General features: G+C 50.2%; 1 protein-coding gene across 2 annotated transcripts in view; it reads right to left on the bottom strand.

The window, feature by feature from the left end:
• Positions 1 to 255: 255 nt before the first annotated feature.
• GRIP2 (glutamate receptor interacting protein 2) overlaps positions 256 to 20744 on the bottom strand; it is a 57697-nt gene continuing 37208 nt past the window's right edge. The window contains exons 17-24 of one of the 2 annotated variants that reach the window (XM_036870650.1): positions 15705 to 15849; positions 13426 to 13565; positions 12616 to 12795; positions 11419 to 11593; positions 9556 to 9661; positions 7261 to 7404; positions 6312 to 6458; positions 256 to 2431 (exon numbers count right to left, since the gene is read on the bottom strand). In XM_036870650.1, the coding sequence (XP_036726545.1) occupies positions 2273 to 2431; positions 6312 to 6458; positions 7261 to 7404; positions 9556 to 9661; positions 11419 to 11593; positions 12616 to 12795; positions 13426 to 13565; positions 15705 to 15849 (1196 nt within the window). In that variant the 3' untranslated portion in view covers positions 256 to 2272. Of the gene's footprint in view, positions 2432 to 6311; positions 6459 to 7260; positions 7405 to 9555; positions 9662 to 9776; positions 9935 to 11418; positions 11594 to 12615; positions 12796 to 13425; positions 13566 to 15704; positions 15850 to 20744 lie in introns of those variants that run through there. The other variant, XM_036870651.1, reaches the window with a different exon arrangement.

The raw sequence follows: 20744 nt of genomic DNA, 5'->3' as shown, positions 1-20744 counted from the left end.
TGTTGTGTAAAGTTTGGGAGGGTTATCCCTCCAGCTTTGTTCTTTTTCCTCAGGATTACTTTTTGGCAATTCTGGGTCTTTTGTGGTTTGATAGAAATTTTAGGATTATTTATTTGTCCTAGTTTTGTGCAAAATGTCACGGGTAATTAGATAGGTATCACCAGCCTGTTTTTTTGTTTTAAAAAGCAGACACACTAATCCAAGTACTTTTAAATAATTTTATTTAAAAAGATCATCCCAACAGCACCCCCCACTCCCACGTCACTGCAAGTCGGTGGGGCAAATGTACACGTGGGCCCCAAGGAGACCCCAAGTGGCCTTTACAGTGCCACTCCTTGGCATGTTGTGCTTCCCGAGAGCCCTAAGAAAACCCCAAGTAGAAAAATACTTTACAAGGAATATGCTCCAATCTCAGCCAGAGAAAAATACAGCTTTTGGGGGGTGGAAGGGGCATGTCCCAGGGGCTGTACCCAAAATGCATAGGCAGGCAGGACGCTCACTGGGGGACAGGTGTCAGGAGGTGTCAATTCTGGGGTGAACGATCCCCATGAGAAGACAGAGGAATATTGCATATGTGAAGGCCAGCGTGGCCAGGAGATCCACCCGCCGGGCCTGGTTGCATACGTCTGGGGGAACCACAGAGGCCTCAGCCCGAGGAGGGCAGAACACTGTTCAGGGTCAGGATGCATCTTCCTCGGCTGCTGTCGAGCATAGCTTTCCCAAGCCCAGAGGGCAGAGATGGTTCCGCCCTGACAGGCAGGCCAGTACCTGCTCAGAGACTGTCAACCCCTTAATTGTCCAGAGGGGGTCAGACCAGAGGGGTTCACACAGCAACGAGCAGTGACCCAGGGTGAAAGGAACAGATGTCTTGACTCCCTATCGAGTCCCTTGAGTGGAAGAGCCTTTTTCAGGCCTCTAGGGGATTCAGGGGTAGAGGAGGATGAAGGTGGGAGTGGGTGCCCCCTGTTTTCCTGAGACCCTGTTAGGAGCTGGGAAGGGGCAGAACAGGTCCCAAGACCTGGCTGAATCCTTTCTGCCCACCTCCATGTCAGGGGCCACAGCCCAGACCACCAGGTGGAGACCCCGGGCCCTTCTCAAAACCAAAAGGGTTTCTGGACTGCAGAACATGAGGAAAGCGATTTTAAGGGATGCTGGTGCTTCCAGATTTCAAGTGAGAATCAACTTCCTTGAATGATCACTTTGGACACTGTCGCTGCTGGGCGTGAGAAAGAATGGCCTGTCTCCCCTGCCTGTCTGTCCGTCTCTGCTTCTCTCTCCTCCTTCACTGATTTATTTGGCTAGGAGCGCTATCATCTTACATATCCTATTTATTTCCATGGTTTTCCCATCTTCACTGTAATAGCAGCTGAATGGAACCCCCTGGGTCTTTTGTCCTGAAATGACTCCCACCCACCCTGAGGGGCCTGGGCTAAGACGGGTGTACTCATCTGGTCCAGTGGCCACACGTCCTACTAAAGCAGCAGGAGGGGCTGACAGCCCAAAGCCTGACACTAAGCTCGCCCAACGGGCCCAGAACTGCGGCCTCAAACGACAGAGGCTTCGACCAGAGTCTCAGAAATGAAAGAACCCCTCAAAGGGCCTGTGCTTCCTGGGAATCCAGACACCCCAGTTCAGAGTCTCCTGAGCGGGGTTGCTGGTGAGCCCTGAACACCAGACTCTGGAGAAGGGAAGCGGCTGGCCTCCTCCCCTGAGCAGCCTCCTTCCTGGTGGGAGGCTGTCCAGATGAAGTAGCCCCCACCCTCCCCCTCAATGCTCCCCCGGGGGACGCTAACCACCTGAGCCCGCACGACGCATCGCCGGGAAGCTGCACACCCCTGCCTGCGACCGCACAGGTGGGATCAGGTCCCGCTTGCTCACCTCCTGAGACAGGGCGCTCCCTCCTTCCTCACAGCCAGTCAGGCCCCATAGCTCTTCTGGGAGGACGCTCCTCACGCGGAGCTGAGCTGTCCCCGCACTAGACGCTCTTCCCAGGGGTTCTGCAGGGACTGGGGGCAGCCCCTGTACTGCCGGCTGAGCAGCCTGCCTCGATCCCTACTGGGCAGGCCCCGCACTGGGCATCTTGGAGGCCCAACTGGAGAAAGACCTCGATATCACCGCAACTGGGCCCGGGCCCCCGTTGCCGCAGATGTGGAGAAGAGAGTCTGGTCAGAGCCTGCCAGATGACAGATGGACGAGTGGGTGGCCACTTCTTCAGCCTGGCTGCAGGTGTGGGTGCCAGGATCTTCCCAGGTGTCCAGACCACGTGCTGACTTCACAGCATCCGTGGGCCTCTGGGGCCCGGTGCTCGTGGGGCCCGGCTGCTCTGGGCCAGCGGGTTGCGGCTGATGACCAGCTCCACGACATCGCCCGCCTCGGCCAGGAGCGGCACCGTCAGGCAGCAGTCAAGGTCCCGCGTGCGAACGTGGTTGACCTGCGCATGCACAGCCATGGGGCAGATGGCGTCAGCTCAGCCTGGGCTGAAGTGGGTGAGAATTTCTTCAAATACAGACCCTGCCCAGCCCAGACGCAGGGTGAATCTGACCACTCACACAGAGGAAGGCACTCTCATTTCAGTCTTTCAACCCTTCCATGCATCCTTCACCCTCCAGCGCCTGCTTGTCTCCATTTTTTTTTCTCATCCGAAAAATCTAATTTTATTCATTTTTTTAAAATGTTTTTTTATTGTGGTAAGTCACATAATATAAAACATACTATTTTAACCATACTTAACTGTACAGTTCAGTGGCACTACGTACATTCACATTGTTATGCAACTATCACCATCATCCATCTCCTGAATTTTTCACCTTCCTAAACTGAAACTCTGTCCCCATTAAACACTAACTCCCCATTCCCCCCCAACCACTGGCCCCTGGTATCTACCAGTGTACTTTCTGACTATATGAATTTGGCTATTCTAGGTACCTCATATAAGTGGAGCCAAACAGTATTTGTTTGCACCTCCTGTATATTGGAATGCATTTCTAAGGTTAACTTAATATATGTCCTGCAAACAGATTGGACCTTTTTTTTCCCCATGCTATACAATAGGCCCTCACCAGCCATCTACTTCATATATAGTAGTGTACATCCATCAATCCCAATCTCCCAATCCATCCCACCCCCCTCCCCACTTGGTGTCCATATGTATGTTTTATACATCTGTGTCTCTATTTCTGTTCTGCAAATAGGTTCATCTCTACCTTTTTTCTAAATTCCACATATATGTGTTAATATACAATATTTGTTTTTTCCTTTCTGACTTACTTCACTCTATATGACAGTGTCTAGGAATAAACCTACTAAGGAGGCAAAAGACCTGTACTCAGAAGACTATAAGGCACTGATGAAAGAAATCAAAGACGACACAAACAGATGGAGAGATATACCATGTTCTTGGATTGAAAGAATCAATATTGTGAAAATGACTATACTACCCAAAGCAATCTCCAGATTCAGTGCAATTCCTATCAAATTACCAATAGCATTTTTCACAGAATTAGAACAAAAAATTTTACAACTTGAGTGGAAACACAAAAGACCACAAATAGCCAAAGCAATCTTGAGAAAGAAAAATGGAGCTGAAGGAATCAGGCTCCCTGACTTCAGACTATACTATAAAGCTACAACAATCAAGACAGTATGGTACTGGCACAAAAACAGAAAAATAGATCAATGGAACAGGATAGAAAGCCCAGAGATAAACCCATGCACCTATGGTGACCTAATCTATGACAAAGGGGGCAAGAATATACAATGGAGAAAAGACAGCCTCTCCAATAAGTGGTGCTGGGAAAACTGGACAGCTACATGTAAAAGAATGAAATTAGAACACTCCTTAAAACCATACACAAAAATAAACTCCAAATGGATTAAGGACCCAAATGTAAGGCTGGACACTATAAAACTCTTAGAGGAAAACATAGGCAGCACACTCTTTGACCTAAATCACAGGAAGATCTTTTTTGATTCACCTCCTAGAGTAATGAAAATAAAAACAAAAATAAACAAATGGGACCTAATGAAACTTAAAAGCTTTTGCACAGCAAAGGAAACCATAAACAAGATGAAAAGACAACCCTCAGATTGGGAGAAAATATTTGCAAACGAATCAATGGACAAAGGATTAATCTCCAAAATATATAAACAGCTCATGCAGCTCAATATTAAAAAAACAAACAACCCAATCCAAAAATGGGCAGAAGACCTGAATAGACATTTCTCCAAAGAAGACATACAGATGGCCAAGAAGCACATGAAAAGCTGCTCAACCTCACTAATTATTAGAGAAATGCAAATCAAAACTACAATGAGGTATCACCTCACACCAGTTAGAATGGGCATCATCAGAAAATCTACAAACAACAAATGCTGGAGAGGGTGTGGAGAAAAGGGAACCCTCTTGTACTGTTGGTGGGAATGTAAATTGACACAGCCACTATGGAGAACAGTATGGAGGTTCCTTAAAAAACTAAAAATAGAATTACCATATGACCCAGCAATCCCACTACTGGGCATATACCCAGAGAAAACCATAATTCAGAAAGACACATGTACCCCAATGTTCATTGCAGCACTATTTACAATAGCCAGGTCATGGAAGCAACCTAAATGCCCATCGACAGACAAATGGATAAAGAAGATGTGGTACATATATACAATGGAATATTACTCAGCCATAAAAAGGAACGAAATTGGGTCATTTGTTGAGACGTGGATGGATCTAGAGACTGTCATACAGAGTGAAGTAAGTCAGAAATAGAAAAAGAAATATCGTATATTAACGCATATATGTGGAACCTAGAAAAATGGTACAGATGAGCCGGTTTGCAGGGCAGAAATTGAGACACAGATGTAGAGAACAAACATATGGACACCAAAGGGGGAAAGTGGTGGTGGGGTGGTGTGATGAATTGTGCGATTGGGGTTGACATGTATACAGTGATGTGTATAAAATTCATGACTAATAAGAACCTGCTGTATAAAAAAAAAAAAAAAAACTACAATGAGGTACCACGTCACACCAGTCAGAATGGCCATCACCAAAAAATCAACAAACAAGAAATGCCAGAGAGGGTGTAGAGAAAAGTGAACCCTCTTACACTGTTGGTGGGAATGTAAATTGACACAGCCACTATGGAGAACAGTATGGAGGTTCCTTAAAAATCTAAAAATAGAATTACCATATGATCCAGCAATCCCACTCTTGCGCATATACCCAGAGAAGACCATGATTCCGAAAGATACATGCACCCCAATGTTCACTGCAGCACTATTTATAATAGCCAGGTCATGGAAGCAACCTAAATGTCCACCAACAGAGGAATGGATAAAGAAGATGTGGTACATATATACAATGGAATATTACTCAGCCATAAAAAGGAACGAAATTGTGCCATTTGCAGAGGCATGGATGGACCTAGAGACTGTCTCCATTTTTTAACATCACAAGCAGACCACACGCTGAGCCTCCTGCCTAGAATGTGGGGCATGGGAAAGGGTGTGCCAGGGACGCCCCACAGCTTCTATCTGCCCACTCACATTTCCCAGGCTCCCTTGCTGTTAGTGAGATCACATGACTTAGTTGCCATGGAGTCCGAGGCATTTACTAGAGGGTGGAGCCTCCACCAGTGCAGGTGGAGCAAGGCCCACACTGGCCCACAGTGGACGTATCGTATAAGTGATAAATAAATGTTCATGTGTATTAAACCACTGAGATTTGGGATTGTTTGTTCCTGCAGCATAACTTAGCCTAACCTCACCAATACAACTGTGTTGTCATTCCCTTCTCTCAGATGAGAAACCTGGGGCTCAGGGCTTCCCTGGTGGCGCAGTGGTTAAGAATCCGCCTGCCAATGCGGGGGACACGGGTTTGAGCCCTGGTCCGGGAATATCCCACATGCCATGGAGCAGCTAAGCCCGTGCGCCACAACTACTGAGCCTGCGCTCTAGAGCCCGCGAGCCACAACTACTGAAGCCCGCGCACCTGGAGCCCGTGCTCCGCAACAAGAGAAGCCACTGCAATGAGAAGCCCGTGCACCACAATGAAGAGCAGCTCCAGCTCACCGCAACTAGAGAAGGCCCACGCACAGCAATGCAGACTCAACACAGCCATAAATAAATAAATAAATAAATAAAATCTATAAAAAAATAAAAAATAAAGGATTATTTAAAAATAAAAAAGAAACCTGGGGCTCAGAGAGGGGAGGCAACCTGCTCAAGGCCACTCAGCCAAGGTAGAAGTCGGGCTTTCTCCCCACTCTGGGGCTAGGAAAGGCCACTCCATCAACAGTGCCACCACCCAGCATTACCTGGAGGACCCTGTCAAAGGGCCGGAGACCCCCACGTTGAGCTGGCCCATCAGGGCGCACAGTGTGGACATAGACGCCCTTCTCCAGGAGGCCATCTGAGACACTAAAACCAAAGTCACTCCGTAGAGGGTCCTTGTGCAGTGTCACCTGGGAACAGGAGGAGGAGGAGACCTCTAGAGCCCCGATCTTTCCCCCTAGCCTCCCAAAGTTGCCTAAGCCCCTTGGTCTGGCATCTGATGCCTCCGGGACCCAGCCCTAGCCCACCTGGCTGCTCTTCCACATGTGTTACTACCTTGGCATCGTGCCCAAGCCTTGGCTTCTGGAGCACCCCCTCCCCTCCACCTCCGCTGACCCTCCATCTACAGCACTCAGTCACAGTGGAAGCTGTAGGAAAAGGAGTTCCTTTTAGTTCTTTTTCAATCTTCCTGCTTCCATTCCAGGAGAAAGTCTCAGTGGGATGGCCATGTGTTTTCACCACCCTTTGACACTTCCCATCTCCCCGTCCACCAAAGAGCTGGCTTCAGGCTCAGAGCCTTCTGAAGGCTATTATGGGCCGAGAGCTCTTTTTTCTCTTCTGTGTTTTGTTTTCCTAGACAGTAGCCTATAGATGACAAAAATGCTGGCCTCTCATTTAAGGTACTGATATGCACGCACACATACATATATATACCCACATATTATAAGCCTTTATATGATACACGCACACGATAACTTAAGTGGGGAAAAAGTGAGTCTACTTAAAGTATCACGTGTGTGTGTGTGTGTGTGTGTGTGTGTGTGTATCGCCCAAAAGGCAGGCGTTTTGGAAAACTCTACCTTCTACAAAATCTGTGTTTTATTGGTGGAGGAGAATGAAGCCCAGGGAGGAGCGGGGCCCATCTGGAGCTATGGCGAATACCCACAGCATCAGGACATGCATCCAGGCCTCCTGTGCTCCCCCAGCACCCACCTTGTGCATCTCCAAGGGTGTCGGCAGCAGCACCTCCTGCATTTCTTCTGGGGAAGCTCGTATCTCCTGGTTCCTCCTCCAGGGCCGGTGGCCAGGCCTGCCCTCGAGGGCCACGTTCTGCACGGTGCCTGTCACGATGGATGCCTGTAGGGACACAGCTCTTCACTCAGATGCTTCCCGCTCTGTGTGCGGTCAACACCTATGGACACCTACTGTGTGCCAGCCTTCAAGGTCACAATGGTGAACAGAATAGATGAGGTCCCTGCCTAGGGGACCTAGGGGACCTAGCCTAGGGCTCTCAGCCCAATGATAAGCAATCAGAATAATAATCATTGGCACTGAATTATTAGCATTTATACTGCGTTGGACTCAGTCTCAAGCACTTTATACACAGAACTCATTTTATGCTCTACAATATTATAAGCCAGGCAAATAACATTCCCCCCCCACCCATTTTACAGATGAGGAAACTGAGGCTTAGAAAGATTAAGATTTGAACTCAGAGTCTGGCTCCAGGGTTGAGGGTCTTAACCACTCTGCTAACTTGCTAGTCACAAAAATAAAGAAGATGGAATTACACATGGCAGTGAATGTCACAGAGGCCAGGGTACACAGAATGTGAGAGGCTGGGACAGTGAACCTGGTCAGTGTGAGGGATCAGGGAAGCTTCCGGAGCCGAGATCTGAAAGATGAGCAAGAAATGGGGAGGAAGGAGAGTCCCCGGCAGGAAGAGGGAACAGCATGTGCAAAACCCCAGCGATGGATAGATGTGGACGGAGGCCCTGCATTTGAGAGGGTGCACAGGATGGGGCTGGGAGGGCAGAGGCTTAACCCTGCAGCACGTCCTCGGTGGCAGTGCTGGGGCCCCAGGGCAGTGGTTGGTGCCACGGAATGGGGAGAAGACACAGTTAGGGGCAAGCGGGACTGTCAGTGGCCAGCTAGAAGGGGCAGATGACATGGCGTAGAGAGCGGTGACACAGGACGCCTGGGAAGAGAGACAGACGGACGGAGAGACAGGCGGGGGTGGGGGAGATCCATGGTGCAGCTCCAGAGGACAGTATTAGGAATTGAATAGACCATAAAAGTACAACTTCGGGCTTCCCTGGTGGCGCAGTGGTTGAGAGTCTGCCTGCCAATGCAGGGGACACGGGTTCGAGCCCTGGTCTGGGAAGATCCCACATGCCGCGGAGCGGCTAGGCCCGTGAGCCACAACTACTGAGCCTACGCGTCTGGAGCCTGTGCTCCGCAACAAGAGAGGCTGCGAGAGTGAGAGGCCCGCGCACGGCGATGAAGAGTGGCCCCCGCTTGCCGCAACTGGAGAAAGCCCTCACACAGAAACGAAGACCCAACACAGCTAAAAATAAATAAATAAATAAATTTAAAAAAAAAAAAAAAAAAGTACAACTTAAAGCCTGTGGGAGGCAGGTAAGTGCTTACAGGTAAATTCCTACCTTTAAATGCACGATGTTAGGGAGCAAGAAAGACTGAAGACTAAGGAGTTAAGAAACCAGGAAAAGTATCAGGATTTAAACACAAATAAAGTAGAAGGAAAGGAATATCGAAGCTAGACATAAGAAAGAGTAACATAGGAAACAATGAAACATGAGACATAGTTAACAAAAACAAAACTTGGTTCTTTGATGAGCCTAGTAATTGGCAAGGCTGATAGAGAAAAAAAAAGGCTCAATCAATAATTTTAGGAACAAAAATAGGGCAAAAGCACAGATAAACAGAGTGTAAATTACTGCTCTCAGAATATGAAGGAGCTTCAGAATTGACCCAGTGAGATCCTCCCTAGGTCTCCCCAGGCAGCCTTTTCCATCGTGGGCAAGGCTGACCTCACAGAAAGCCGCATTCACCTCTCGGCCTCTCATGTCCCATGCTGTTACTGATGTTGACATCCACAAGCTTCCACTGGGCATGCTAACGACATGCACACACAGACACCAAAACTGCCCTTATGCATCCAAATGTGCACACTGACACACGTGTTCTGACAATACTCAGCACTGTGCATGCATGAGCGTGCTCACCTGCATGCACACACACGTGCTCCCAGTGCGCACACACACGTTTTATGCCAAACATGCTCACATGTGCACACACCCCAATTAACGTGCCACGCCACGGTGCTCTCAGTCACACTTGCACACGGGTCCATCCACAGTCTGTATGCATGTGAAGGCACCTTTACACGGAGGGTGCCAGGAGAGTACCCTTGTACGCGTTACACAAGAGCACAATGCCATCAATGTGCCACCTCCCACAGGGGCCTGGTGGGGGGGCAGGGCGTACCTCCAGCTCCCTCAGCAGCTCCGACTGACCACATGACTCCAGGTCTTCGAGGGCTTCCCCGAACATGCGCCAGAAGCCCTCCTCGCAGGCGGGGCCAGGGGTGGGGCTGTAACGTAGGAACCAGAGAGCGTCAGCTCCTGGCGGGCGGGCTGGGGCCTGAGGAGTCTTCGGGCCCTGGGGCCCTGCGTTGGGCTCAAGGGGCCATTGGGTGGGCGGGCGGGCAGGAAGGCAGGCGTCCTCGGTGGCAGTGCTGGGGCCCCGGGGCGGTGGTTGGTGACACGGAATGGGGGGAAGACGCAGTTAGGGGCAACCAGGACTGTCGATGGCCAGCTAGAACAGGGGCAGATGAGACGGGGTGGAGAGCGGTGACACAGGACGCCTGGGAAGAGAGACAGACGGACAGACAGACAGACAGACAGGAGATCCATGGTGCAGCCCCAGAGGACAACCCCAGGCCCCACCCAGACACAAGGCATTGCAGGACAGCGACAGGGACAGAGCTGGAGCTGGCAAGGACACAGATGGATGGAGACGATGGAGTATTAGGGCTGGGGAAAGGGCTGCGCCACCCTATAACTTCCATCACAGGAGGTATGGCCCGTTATCAGCTCTAAAATCGGGTCTCATCAGAAGGGTAACAAGCCACGTTTTCATGCTTCACCGTTTACAAAGCCCTTTGCTGTCTACAAAGCCCTGGACGTTATCAAGTGTGCTGTGGTGTGCAAAGCACTCTCACGAAGGCACGCAGGCTTTCCTCTGAAAGGGAGCCTCCAGGACAGTGACGCAAATTAGGTGCCTCCTTCCCTTCCCATTTCAGAGATGAGAAGACTGAGACTGAAGGCCATTTGCTCCAATCAAGTCAGTTCTACAAATGTTCTGAGCCAGGCCCTCTCCTGGGCACAGGGCTATGGAGGTGAATAAGGTGAAGGCCCTGTTCTTAAGGAGCTGAGGGTCACTCATGGAGTGCATGTGAGCAGCTACTGGATGCCTGGCTGAGCTAGGGATGCCAAGTAGAAGACACGACAGCCAGGTGATTAACAGGTAGACCCAAGGTGGCCAGTGCCACCAGGAGGCTCACGTGAGCAGCTGTGGGTACCAGCAGAGGGAGGGAGGATCAGGGAAGCCTCCCCGAGGCAGGGGAGTCTGAGGCTGGTCTAAAGGACGAGTAGGCATCGGCCAGGAGAGGGGAGGGGAGAGCATTCTAGGCAGAAGGAACTGCCCGACCAAAGCAGAGCCGTGGGAAGCTGGTGGCTGGGGCCGCACGAGAAGCAGCATTTCTCCACCGGGTGTGCTCCCCGCAGGAGCATCTGAATTCACTACAGAACCCACCATGTCCCCAGCCCAGGGCTGGCGCTCATGACCATGACCCGAGGGCCCCTGCAGGAGGCCATCACAATCTGGGCCAAGTCGGGAGGGTGTGGGTCCGGGCCCTCAGTGTCTGGGAACAGCTGATCACCAGGCGTGGGGAGGGCCGGCCAGGCTGCCTCTCCAGCCTCACCCCTTTGCCCCTGCTGTGCCCTCCGGCCAGCGTGCCCGTCCCCCGCCTCGGCCTTCTGAGATGGCCCTCACCCCTTTGCCCCTGCTGTGCCCTCCGGCCAGCGTGCCCGTCCCCCGCCTCGGCCTTCTGAGATGGCCCTCACCCCTTTGCCCCTGCTGTGCCCTCCGGCCAGCGTGCCCGTCCCCCGCCTCGGCCTTCTGAGATGGCTCTGCTCCACACCTCCTCTCCTCTCCCAGGAGGTGCCCTCCTGAGGCCAGACAAGACTTGCCCGTCGCCCCCACTGCCTTGGCACAGGGACTGGCTCCCCGCGCCCGTCCTAGCCAAGATGGCGAGCCGGTCTCCCTCGTGGAGTCCCCGCCACAGACCTAGCTGCTGGCTCCCAGTCCTCCTCCTCCTCCTCCTCGGGGAAGCTCTCGTCGGCAGGGGCTGGGGTGTAGCTCGTCCTCCGGGGCTCGGTGGGTGGGGGACTGCTTCTCAGCCGGCTGCACCGCCACTCCTGGGGGGTCACGCCCCGGGCTGCCGCCTGCGGAGTGTAGGAACCTGGCAGGTGGACAGAGGGGGCGCCTATAACCTCTCTGTGCCCTCAGCTTGCCCTCCTTCCTGCCCCATCTCTAGCTGTGCTGGGTGGCCCAGGAGAGCTCTTTGCCCTCTCTGGGCCTGCCTGACTGCCCAGAGTCCCCTGAGGACCCCTGCCACCCGGACCCCTACCCCAGAACCCCCTGGATCTCCTGATCAACAGCAGAGTTAATGCTGGGGCTCCAGGATCCTGTCCCAGCTCCACGGGGCTCGGCTTGGCCGACCCCTGCCTGAGAGGGAGGTCCACTATGTTAACCATCCCCTTCTCCCTGCCACGGGGAGCTCTGAAGGTCTTGCCCCAGGGGGTGATGCTGAGAGATGCTGACCCAGTTCTGGAGATGGAGACGCTGAGACCGAGATCGGGCAGATATCCAGTGAGTGAGGACCAGGGCCGAGGGCCACCTGAGGCTACCTAGAGGCCTCACTCCACTACTCCCTGAGCTGGGCCTTGGGGAGTCCCTGTGGTTCGGGGTCACAGAGGCCAGAAGGCCAGCCACCAGATTCAGATGCCCCCCAAGGGCACCCATGGGTCTCAACACGCATAGGCAGGGGAGCTTGTGTCCTTGGGGGCGCCCTGGGGGTGTCCACCCAAGAGGGCCTCACAGGATGGGGTGGGAGGGGGCTTTCTGCCTTCCTGTCTTCGATGGGATGCAGTCAACACCGAGCACTTGCTGTGTGCTGGCCGTCGGGCTGGGAATGAAGGAGGCAGAAGTAAGACCACTTGGTCCCAGGCCTCACGCGGGGGATCTGAATGGGCAGCTGCAGTGCTGTGGATGCCAATCAAAGCCCAGGAAGGCCTGCAGTCCACACTCTCAGGAGTGAGGCGCCCTCAGAATGGCTAATGGGGCCCAATCAGGTCTGCCTTCAGGAAGTGTCCCTAAAGGATGGGGCTAGCAGAAGGGGAGCAAGAAGGGTTAGGCCGAGGGAACAGCCCCTACAAAGGCCCACGGAGAACACGGTGCTTGTCCAGGGGCCCGAGGTCTTACCTGGGCCCCCAAAGCCACCCTCAGTGGCCAAGCTGCCCCAGGACTCCACTGCGCTGTCCACACTGGGCACAGTGGACGAGGATCGGGCTGCCAGCAGGCCGCCTTTCAGCGCCTCTGGCGGGTCCTCATCCGCGTCGCTGGCTTCGCTGAGGCTGCCCGATTTGCGGGGTAGGAGGGGGCCTGGGAGGAAAAGCGGGTGTCACTGCCACTGGCTTCTGACCTTGGAGACAGAGGTGCTCAACCAGCCTCAGTTTCCCCACTTCAGCCTGGTTTGGGAACTCACAGGCCCTGGGCTCCCTGAGCCTCCTGCTGGGCAAGCTGACAGGTGAGATGGGAGGCACGCCAATAGGCAAACCCGTTTCAGAGATGTGAAAACTGAGGCTCAGAAAGGCTGCACAGCATGCCCAAGGTCACATGGTGAGCAACAGTGGAGCCCAGATTAGAAGGAAGGCTCTAAAGCTCAGGCTCCATCCACTCCCTACCAAAGCACGGGGGACAAATTCAGGGGAAACTGAGGAATGTATGAGTGATGGCCACAAGGCAAAACAAGCAGGCACCACAAGAGGCAGGAGGTGATGAAGAGCATGGTTCAGGCCCAGAGGGCCCCACACTGGCTGTATGACCTCGGGCCCATCGCTCCCATCACTCTGAGCCTTGTCTCCTCTGTCTCCACTGTCCCAGGTACCCTCCCACCTCCACAGGGTGAGCAACAATTCAGTGAGGCTGGGCCTCACAAAGCTTGGCACAGAGGCTGAGGGATCTCTCTTCCTAAATGGGCTGGACGGCACCCAGGTGTGGGGTGAGGCTCACGGTCTAGCTGCTTCTTGATCTTCAGGGTGACGGTCTCACCAGCCACCTGCAAGAGGTGGATGGCCTCACTCAGTGGCCGGCCCTTGAGGCTAACACTGTTGATGGCCAGGATACGGTCCCCAACGTGGATAGCGCCAGTCCTGGGGAGGGGACACAGGGTAGAGGATGGGAGTTAGACGGGCCTTGAAGTGGGGGGTCTGCTCTTGGGGAAGTCAGGAACCCCAAAGCACAAGCCTGGCTGACCCCAGTTAAACCCACCTGTGGCGGGGTGGCGGGGGGGAAGCAAGTGTGATTGTATTAACAGAAGTATTAAGTCTAGCATCTGGGAGGGGATTTTCCTGCTCGACTCTAAAAGTTAGGTTCTGGAACCAGTGTCCAGCATGAGTTTTGAGGATGGTTTGAATGCCACATACTAGCTGACAAATACCATGTGGTCTTAGGCCAGTTCCTTAACTTCCCTGAGTCTCAGTTCTTTCATCTGTAAAGTAAGGGTGATAATACTTATTTTATCAAATTATAATTGAAGGATGGATGGGTGGAATGAATTCACGTTTCCCTCCAGCTGAAATCCATGTGTAGCCTTTCCCTCTCCCTGGGCCTCAGTTTCCCCACCTAGAGAATGAGCCTAATCCCCAGGGTCCAGCTGACTTCACAAAGGAGTATGGGGGCGCTGAAAAGGTCAAGCAGAAGCAGTGTACGAGCCCAGTGGTTTTCTACCTAGATACTATTAGAATTACCTAAGGAGCTTTGTAAAAAGTGCGGATGCCCGGCCCCTCCCCCTGACCAATGAAATCGTACCTCTGGGAGCGGGGCCAGGGAAGGTGATTCTGAGCAGCCGCCAGGGCTGAGGGTGGGGAGGGGGGTTGCAGCAGGTGCTGAGAATGCACCTGACCTGGGTGGGGGAGAAGGAAGCAGAGGACTGGAGTGGGGGGTCCTTAAACTCTAAATGTGGATTTTGCCCCCAGGTGGGAGCTCATGGAGGGTCAAGCCCCTCCACGCCCAGCATTGCCCAGCAAGCTCCCCGAGGGCCTGGGGGAGTGACTGAGTCAGAACATGGTGGATTTGGGGAGGAAGGCCAGAGCTGTGCCGTCCAGTACGATGGCCACCAGCCACATGTGGCTACTGGGCTCCTGAATTGTGGCTGGCCTGAACGGAGACGTGCTGGAGGTGTAAAATACACACCAGATTCTGAAGACATAATACGAAAGAAGAATGTAAAATACTCTGTCAATAATTTTTATATTGATGACATGTTGAAATAAATATTTAAGATGTAAAAAATTTCTTTTTACTTTTCTAATGTGGCTGCTAAAAAGTTTATAAATAAATTTGTGGCTCACATTATACTTCAGTTAGACAGCGCTAACCTAGATCAGCCAGGCAAAGGCAGACAGGTTGTCTATTGTGCCCCGTAGGGCTGGCACACAGTAGGTACCCAGAAAATGCCAGAGTGGATGAAGACATTTGAGGTCAGAACCGGTCCCACTGGCCTCTGCAGTCTGCTAGACACCCAGCAGGGGGCGATCCAGGAGCACAGACGCCAACAGGTTGACACCTCAGCCCCAGAATACCTCCCATCCTCCTGCACCACCCCACCATGGTTTGGCCCCTTGTGCTGTGCCCTCCTCCAAGGGCCCATTCTGCCCGCCAGGCTGGGCAAGGCTTCCCTTTTACAGAAAGCTCTTCTCAGTGCCTGGGAAGCTGTCCAGAGAAAGCCTGTCTCACCCACACTGGGGTTGCCTCCCTGTGACCCCCGTGGGGACCAGTTCCACTTCTGGGCCCAGATCCACCTGCTTCCCCCTCCAAACTGCACAGCCTGGACACCCCTCTTCTCACATCTCTCCGTTCTGCCACAATTTCAGGAAAACTTTCTAGGGGAGAGGATAGCAGGGACCCCTGTCCCAATGCCTCAAGAGAGGTGCCAGGCTGTGCTGGGACCCAGGTACCAGGGACATGGCCCCTGTATTATGAAGGCACATAGCAGGTGCTCCAAAAAGACTCACATGCTGACTTTCTGGAAATGGGGTGATCTCCAGGTTTGGGGGAGAAGAGGGATGAGCATACATTTACCCAGCACTTACCTGAAGTCAGGAGGTCTGCCAGGGGCTGGCCCGCATCTGAGGAACTGAGGCTCAGAGAGGGATGGGACAGGCCCCATGTCACCCAGGCCATCGATGTTGGAACAAAGGTAAGATCCAGTCTGGCTGATCCCAAAGCCCAGCTCCTGTCCCATGGGGTCCCTGGGCTCACCTGTGTGTCCCCACAGAGCCCCGGCTCACCTCTCAGCCAAGCCACGCTTGGTGAGTCCCGAGATGACAATGGGATCGAAAGGCTCCTCTGTGCCTGAGATCGTGATGCCCAGGGGGCCCCCGTAGCGTTTCAACTCCACCGTGTAGCTGATGGCACCCGTGGTCTCCTGTTCATCTGCAGGGGGGGTAAGCATCAGGGCTGGGGGACACCCATCAGGGGTAGGCCCTAGGAATGGGCACTCCCAGAGCCCCACCAAGCTTTAATGCACTTACACTCATCATACTCATCCATTAATTCACCCATTCCCTCAGCCATTAGTTCAACCATTCTCTCAGATTTAATTCAGTCATTCCCTCAGCCATTAATTCACCTATATCCCTCTGCCATTAATACACCCATTGCCTGAGCTATTAGTTCACCCATTCCATTATGCCAATAATACACCCATTCCGTCACCCATTAATTCATTCATTTCCTAAGCCACTAACAAACCCATTCCCTCAGCCAATAGTTCACTCTTTCCTTCATGCCATTAATACACCCATTCCCTTAGCCTTAATACACACATTCTCTCAGCCATTACTTCACCTATTTCTTCACCATTAAGCCTCCATTTCCTCTTACATTAAATCACTGATTCCCTCATCCAACAATACACCCACATTCCCTCATGCCATGAATTCACCCATTCCCTCAGACATTAATTCACCCATTCCCTCAGGCATTAATTTACCCATTCCCTCATCCATTAATTAACCCATTCCCACATGCCATTAATAGATGCACTCCCTCAGCCATTAAATCACCTAATCCCTCAGCTATTAACACACTCATTCCCTCATGCCATTGATTCACTCATTCTCTCACTTATTAATATACACATTTCCACATCCATTACTTCACACACTCTCTCCCATTAATTCACCTATTTCCTCGGCCATTAATACACCCATTTCCTCATACTGTTAATTCACCCATTTCCCTCAGCTCTAATACACATATTGCATAGTCATTAATTCACCCCTTCCCTCAGCCATTAATTCATCCATTCCCACAGGCATCAATACACCCATTCCATCATGCCATTAATACAACCATTCCCTCCGCAACTAATACACCTGTTCCCTAAGCCATTAATTCACCCATTCCCTCAATCATTAGTTCACCCATTCACTCATGCTAATAACGCATCCAATCCCAAAGGCACTATCTTACCCATTACCACAGCCATTAGTTCACCCATTCCTTCATGGATTTAATACACCAATTCCCTCAGCCATTAATTCATCCATTCCCTCAGCTATTGATTCTCCATTCTCTCAGCCATCAATTCACCCATTCCATCACCCATTAATTCCCCCATTCCCCCAGCCATTAATTTACTCATTTCGTCAGCCATTAATTCACCCATCAACCAGGCATAATACACTAATTCCCTCATGGCATTAATACACCCATTCCCTCAGCGATTAGTTCACACATTCATTCATGCCATTAATAGACCCATTCCCTCAGCCATAGTTCATCCATTCCCTCAGCCATTCATTCAGTCATTCACTGCAATTAATTCACCTCTTCCCTCAGCCATTAATACAATTCCCTCATGCCGTTAACACCCATTCCCTCACCAATTAGTTGACCCATTCATTCATTCATGCCATTAACAGACCATTCCCTCTGCCATTAACATACCCATTCCCTCAGCCATACTTAATCCACTCCCTCTGCTATTATTTCACCAGTTACTTCAGCCATTAATTCACCCATTTAATCAGGTATTAATTCACCCACTTCTGCAGCCATTAACACACCCATTCCCTTTTCCTTTAATATATCCATTCCTTCATGCCATTAATACATCCATTTCCTCATGCCATTAATTCACACCTCTCCTAGCCATTAATTCACCTCTTCCCTCAGATATTAGTTCACCCATTCCTTCATGCCATTAATACACTCATTCCCTCAGCCACTAATTCACCCATTCCCTCAGTCATTAATACACACATTGTCTCATGCCATCATTTCACCCATTCCCTCGGCCATTCATTCAGCCATTCCCCCAGCCATCAATTCACCTATTTCCTGAGCCATTAATTCACCATTCCCTCAGCCTTTAGTTCACCCTTTCCTTCATGCCATTAATACACCCATTCACTCAGCCTTTAATTCATCCATTCCCTCAGCTACTAATTCACCCTTTCCCCCAGCCATTAATTCACCCATTCCCTCAGCTATTAATTCACCCTTTCCCCCAGCCATTAATTCACCCATTCCTTCAGCCATTATTTCAGGCTTTCCCTCAGCCATTAAAACACCCATTCTCTCAGCCATTACTTCACCCATTCCCTCAACGATTTTTTTTCAAAGCACTTTACTTTTATTAAACTCACATAACCCTCATAACAACTTTATGATACAGGTGATATTTTAACCTTCACTTTGCAGATGAAGAAACTGAAGCACTGAGGTAAGTTGTTCACAGTCACAACTTAGTAAATGGTGCAGTTACAAGCAATCTGGCTCTAGAGTCTGTGCTCTGAAATAGAAGACTCTTGCCTTTCTAGAATATATGTAATCTGGGAGCTCTTACATTAGGTGAAAATTTCAAGTTATGTCATTATTGGGGTAAAATTGAGGAGTTTTTTTTTTACAGTTTCTAAGGATCAGATTTATCAAAGCTGCATTGAATATCTACTGATATCCATTGTTCCTGTTCTTACAGAGACAAAAAAGCAACTGTCCCCTGGGATAGAGAGCCAGGAACAGCAGTGAGAAGACACCTAACCAAACAAACACAAATCAGCAGAGTAACATAAGAAAACTGCTGGATCCAGCCCTGCCTAACAGCCTCATTAGTGCCCCTACCTAAATATGTCTTATTTTCACTAATAACTTAGAAAATATCTGGTCAGATTGAATGGCTTGCCTTTCAGAGCAGTAAATAGGTATATCTACCAATTATATATATCGGGAGAAACAAAAACATTTCAAAACACATCACTTTTGAAAATCTCAACAGTAATATTCCCTTGTCAAATAGAAATAATCTAATATTCATTTCTTCTATTTTTTTTCATGGAAAGGCACTTTATTTATTTTTAAAATTTATTTATTTTTGGCTGCATTGGGTCTTCATTGCTGCGCGCGGGCTTTCTCTAGTTGTGGTGAGCGGGGGCTACTCTGTTGCAGTGCACGGGCTTCTCACTGCAGCGGCTTCTCTTGTTGCGGAGCACGGACTCTAGGTGCGTGGGCTTCAGTAGTTGTGGCACGCAGACTCAGTAGTTGTGGCTCACGGGCTCTAGAGCTCAGGCTCAGTAGTTGTGGCGCACAGGCTTAGTTGCTCTGCGACATGTGGGATCTTCCGAGACCAGAGCTCAAACCCGTGTCCCCTGCATTGGCAGGCGGATTCTCAGCCACTGCGCAACCAGGGAAGCCCGGAAAGGCGCTTTATTTTAAATATAGCAGTGTGTACATGTCAATCCCAAACTCCCAATCTATCCCTTCCTGCCCACCATCCCCTTTGGTAACCATAATTTTGTTCTCTAAGTCTGTGAGTACGTTTCTGTTTTGTAAATAAGTTTATTTGTATCATTTTTTTGTATTCTGCATATAAGCAATATCATATGATATTTGTCTTTCTCTGCCTGACTTACTTCACTTAGTATAATATTCTCCAGGTCCATCCATGTTGCTGCAAGTGGCTTTATGTCATTCTTTTTAATGGCTGAGAAATATTCCATTGTATATATGTACCACATCTTCTTTATCCATTCTTCTGCTAATGGACATTTAGGTTGCTTCCATGTCTTGGCTATTGTAAACAGTGCTACAATGAACATTGGGGTGCATGTATCCTTTCGAACCATGTTTTTCACTGGATATATGCCAAAGAGTGGGATTGCTGGATCATATGGTAGCTCTATTTTTAGTTTTTTTTTAAGGAACCTCCATACTGTTCTCCATAGTGGCTGCACCAATTTACATTCCCACCAACAGTGTAGCAGTGTTCCCTTTTCTCCACACCCTCTCCAGCATTTATTGTTTGCAGATATTTGGGTGATGGCCATTCTGACTGGTGTGAGGTGATACCTCATTGTAGTTTTGATTTGCATTTCTCTAATAATTAGTGATCTTGAGCATCTTTTCATGTGCCTGTTGGCCATCTGTATGTCTTCTTTGGAGAAATGTCTCTAGGTCTTCCGCCCATTTTTTGATTGGGTTGTTTTTTTGATATTGAGCTACATGAGCTGTTTGTAAATTTTAGAGATTAATCCTTTGTCAGTCGCATTGTTAGCAAATATTTTCTCTCATTCTCTGGGCTGTCTTTTTGTTCTGTTTATGGTTTCCTTTGCTGTGCAAAAACTTTTCAGTTTAATTAGGTCCCATTTGTTTTTTTTATTTATTTATTTTTAATTTATGGCTATGTTGGGTCTTCGTTTCTGTGCGAGGGCTTTCACTAGTTGTGGCAAGGGGGGGCCACTCTTCATCGCTGTGCGCGGGCCTCTCACTATCGCGGCCTCTCTTGTTGCGGAGCACAGGCTCCAGACACGCAGACTCAGTAATTGTGGCTCACGGGCCCAGCCGCTCCGCGGCATGTGGGATCCTCCCAGACCAGGGCTCGAACCCGTGTTTCCTGCATTAGCAGGCAGATTCTCAACCACTGCGCCACCAGGGAAGCCCTCCCATTTGTTTTTGTTTTTATTTCCATTACTCTGGGAGATGGATCGAAAAAGATATTGCTGCAATTTATGTCAGAGTGTTCCACCTATGTTTTCCTCTAAGAGTTTTATGGTATCCGGTCTTACATTTAGGTCTTTAATCCATTTTGAGTTATTCTTGTGTATGGTGTTAAAGAATGTTCTAATTCCATTTTTGTACATGTAGCGGTCCAGTTTTTCCAGCACCATTTATTGAAGAGATTGTCTTTCTCCATTTTATAGTCTTGCCTCTTTTGTTGTAGATTAATTGACCATAGGTGCGTGGGTTTATTTATGGGCTTTTTATCCTGTTCCCTAAATGATTAATTCACCTATTCTCTCAGCCATTAATACACCAAGTTCCTCATC

Source organism: Balaenoptera musculus, chromosome 11, assembly GCF_009873245.2.
Source record: "Balaenoptera musculus isolate JJ_BM4_2016_0621 chromosome 11, mBalMus1.pri.v3, whole genome shotgun sequence".
Classification (NCBI taxonomy): domain Eukaryota; kingdom Metazoa; phylum Chordata; class Mammalia; order Artiodactyla; family Balaenopteridae; genus Balaenoptera; species Balaenoptera musculus.
This window is presented reverse-complemented; position numbering and strand designations above follow the sequence as displayed.